Source organism: Crocuta crocuta, unplaced genomic scaffold (assembly GCF_008692635.1).
Source record: "Crocuta crocuta isolate KB4526 unplaced genomic scaffold, BGI_CrCroc_1.0 scaffold139, whole genome shotgun sequence".
Classification (NCBI taxonomy): domain Eukaryota; kingdom Metazoa; phylum Chordata; class Mammalia; order Carnivora; family Hyaenidae; genus Crocuta; species Crocuta crocuta.
This window is the reverse complement of record NW_027533258.1, coordinates 10,736,535-10,737,987: the sequence shown is the minus strand read 5'-3', so window position 1 is coordinate 10,737,987 and position 1,453 is coordinate 10,736,535. Positions and strand designations below refer to the sequence as shown.

Here is a 1,453-nt window from a genome sequence, read left to right as displayed (position 1 = left end):
GTCACTGCGCGCCGTGGACGCTCTGGTGGCGCAGCAGGTGCGAGCTCCTGCTGAAGGTGCGGGGGCACTGCTGGCACGCGTACGGCCTCTCGCCCGTGTGCGTCCGCCGGTGCAGCGCCAGCTGCGACAGCTGGCCGAACGGCTTCCCGCAGCGGTCGCACGCGTACGGCTTCTCGCCGGTGTGCACCCTGCGGTGCAGCAGCAGCTCCGAGCCGTCCCAGAAGGTGCGCGCGCACTGGGCGCACTGGTGCGGCCTGTCGCCGCTGTGGACGCGCCGGTGCACCGCCAGGTGCGAGCTCCGCCGGAAGGCCTTGCCGCACTCGGGGCACTCGAACGGCTTCTCGCCCGTGTGGATGCGCTCGTGCCGCAGCAGCTCCGAGTTGCCGCGGAAGGCCTTGCCGCACTCGCCGCACGCGAACGGCTTCTCGCCCGTGTGGATCCTCACGTGACGCGCGATCTCCGAGTTCTGGCCGAAGGTCTTGCCGCACTCGCCGCACTCGTACGGCTTGTCGCCCGTGTGGACGCGCTGGTGGCGGATGAGCTCGGAGCTCTGGCCGAAGCCCTTGCCGCACTCGCCGCACAGGTAGGGCTTCTCGCCGGTGTGGATCTTCTGGTGGCGGATGAGGCCCGAGCTGTGCTTGAAGGCCTTGCCGCACTCGCCGCACTCGTGGTAGCGCTCCTCCGTGTGGATGCGCTGGTGCTGGATGAGCTGCGAGCTGACGCGGAAGGCCTTGCCGCACTCGTTGCACGCGTACGGCTTCTCGCCCGTGTGGATGCGCTGGTGCAGCAGCAGGGCCGAGTTCTGGCTGAAGGCCTTGCCGCACTCGCCGCAGCGGTAGGGCCGCTCGCCGGTGTGGACGCGGTGGTGGTGCACCAGGTGCGAGCTCTGGATGAAGGCCTTGCCGCACTCGCCGCACGCGAACGGCTTCTCGCCCGCGTGGATGCGCAGGTGCCGCCGGAGGCTGGAGTTGGTCCCGAACGGCTTCCCGCACTCGCCGCACTGGAAGGGCTTCTCGCCGCTGTGCACACGCAGGTGCTGCGTCAGGTGCGAGTTCTGGTTGAAGGCCTTCCCGCACTCCCGGCACGTGTGCGGCTTCTCCCGCCCGGGGCTCCGAGGCGGCGCCCGCGGCCCCNGGCCCCCGTCGGCGGCCCTGGGGGGCTGTTCCAGTGCTGCCCCGGGGGGCTCAGGCTCTTCGCAAACTTCCTCCTTGGGAATGACCTCCGTGTGCTCAGTCCCCATGTCACGATCTGAAATGACAGAGGGCAGGCACGTGAAGTGGCCGAAGCTGGCGCAGCGGGAGCTCCCGCCCCAGGGTCTGGTGAGAGGACAGGGCGCCCCCGACCCCGGGAGAAAGGGACCTGAGATGACGGCGTTGGAGCAAAACGCACAGCAGACACTGGCCGGATCATCAGGGGAGGGGTGAGGGCGGGAACTGTGCACGGTACAGGGGTG

The 1,453-nt window shown here is 69.9% G+C and overlaps 1 protein-coding gene across 1 annotated transcript; it reads right to left on the bottom strand.

The window, feature by feature from the left end:
• Position 1: 1 nt before the first annotated feature.
• ZFP3 (ZFP3 zinc finger protein) lies at positions 2–1,132 on the bottom strand (the record flags this gene model as incomplete). Its single annotated transcript, XM_077746771.1, has 1 exon — positions 2–1,132. A coding segment is annotated over one exon (1,131 nt), but the record flags the coding sequence as incomplete, so codon positions are not given.
• Between the last annotated feature and the right edge of the window lie 321 nt (positions 1,133–1,453).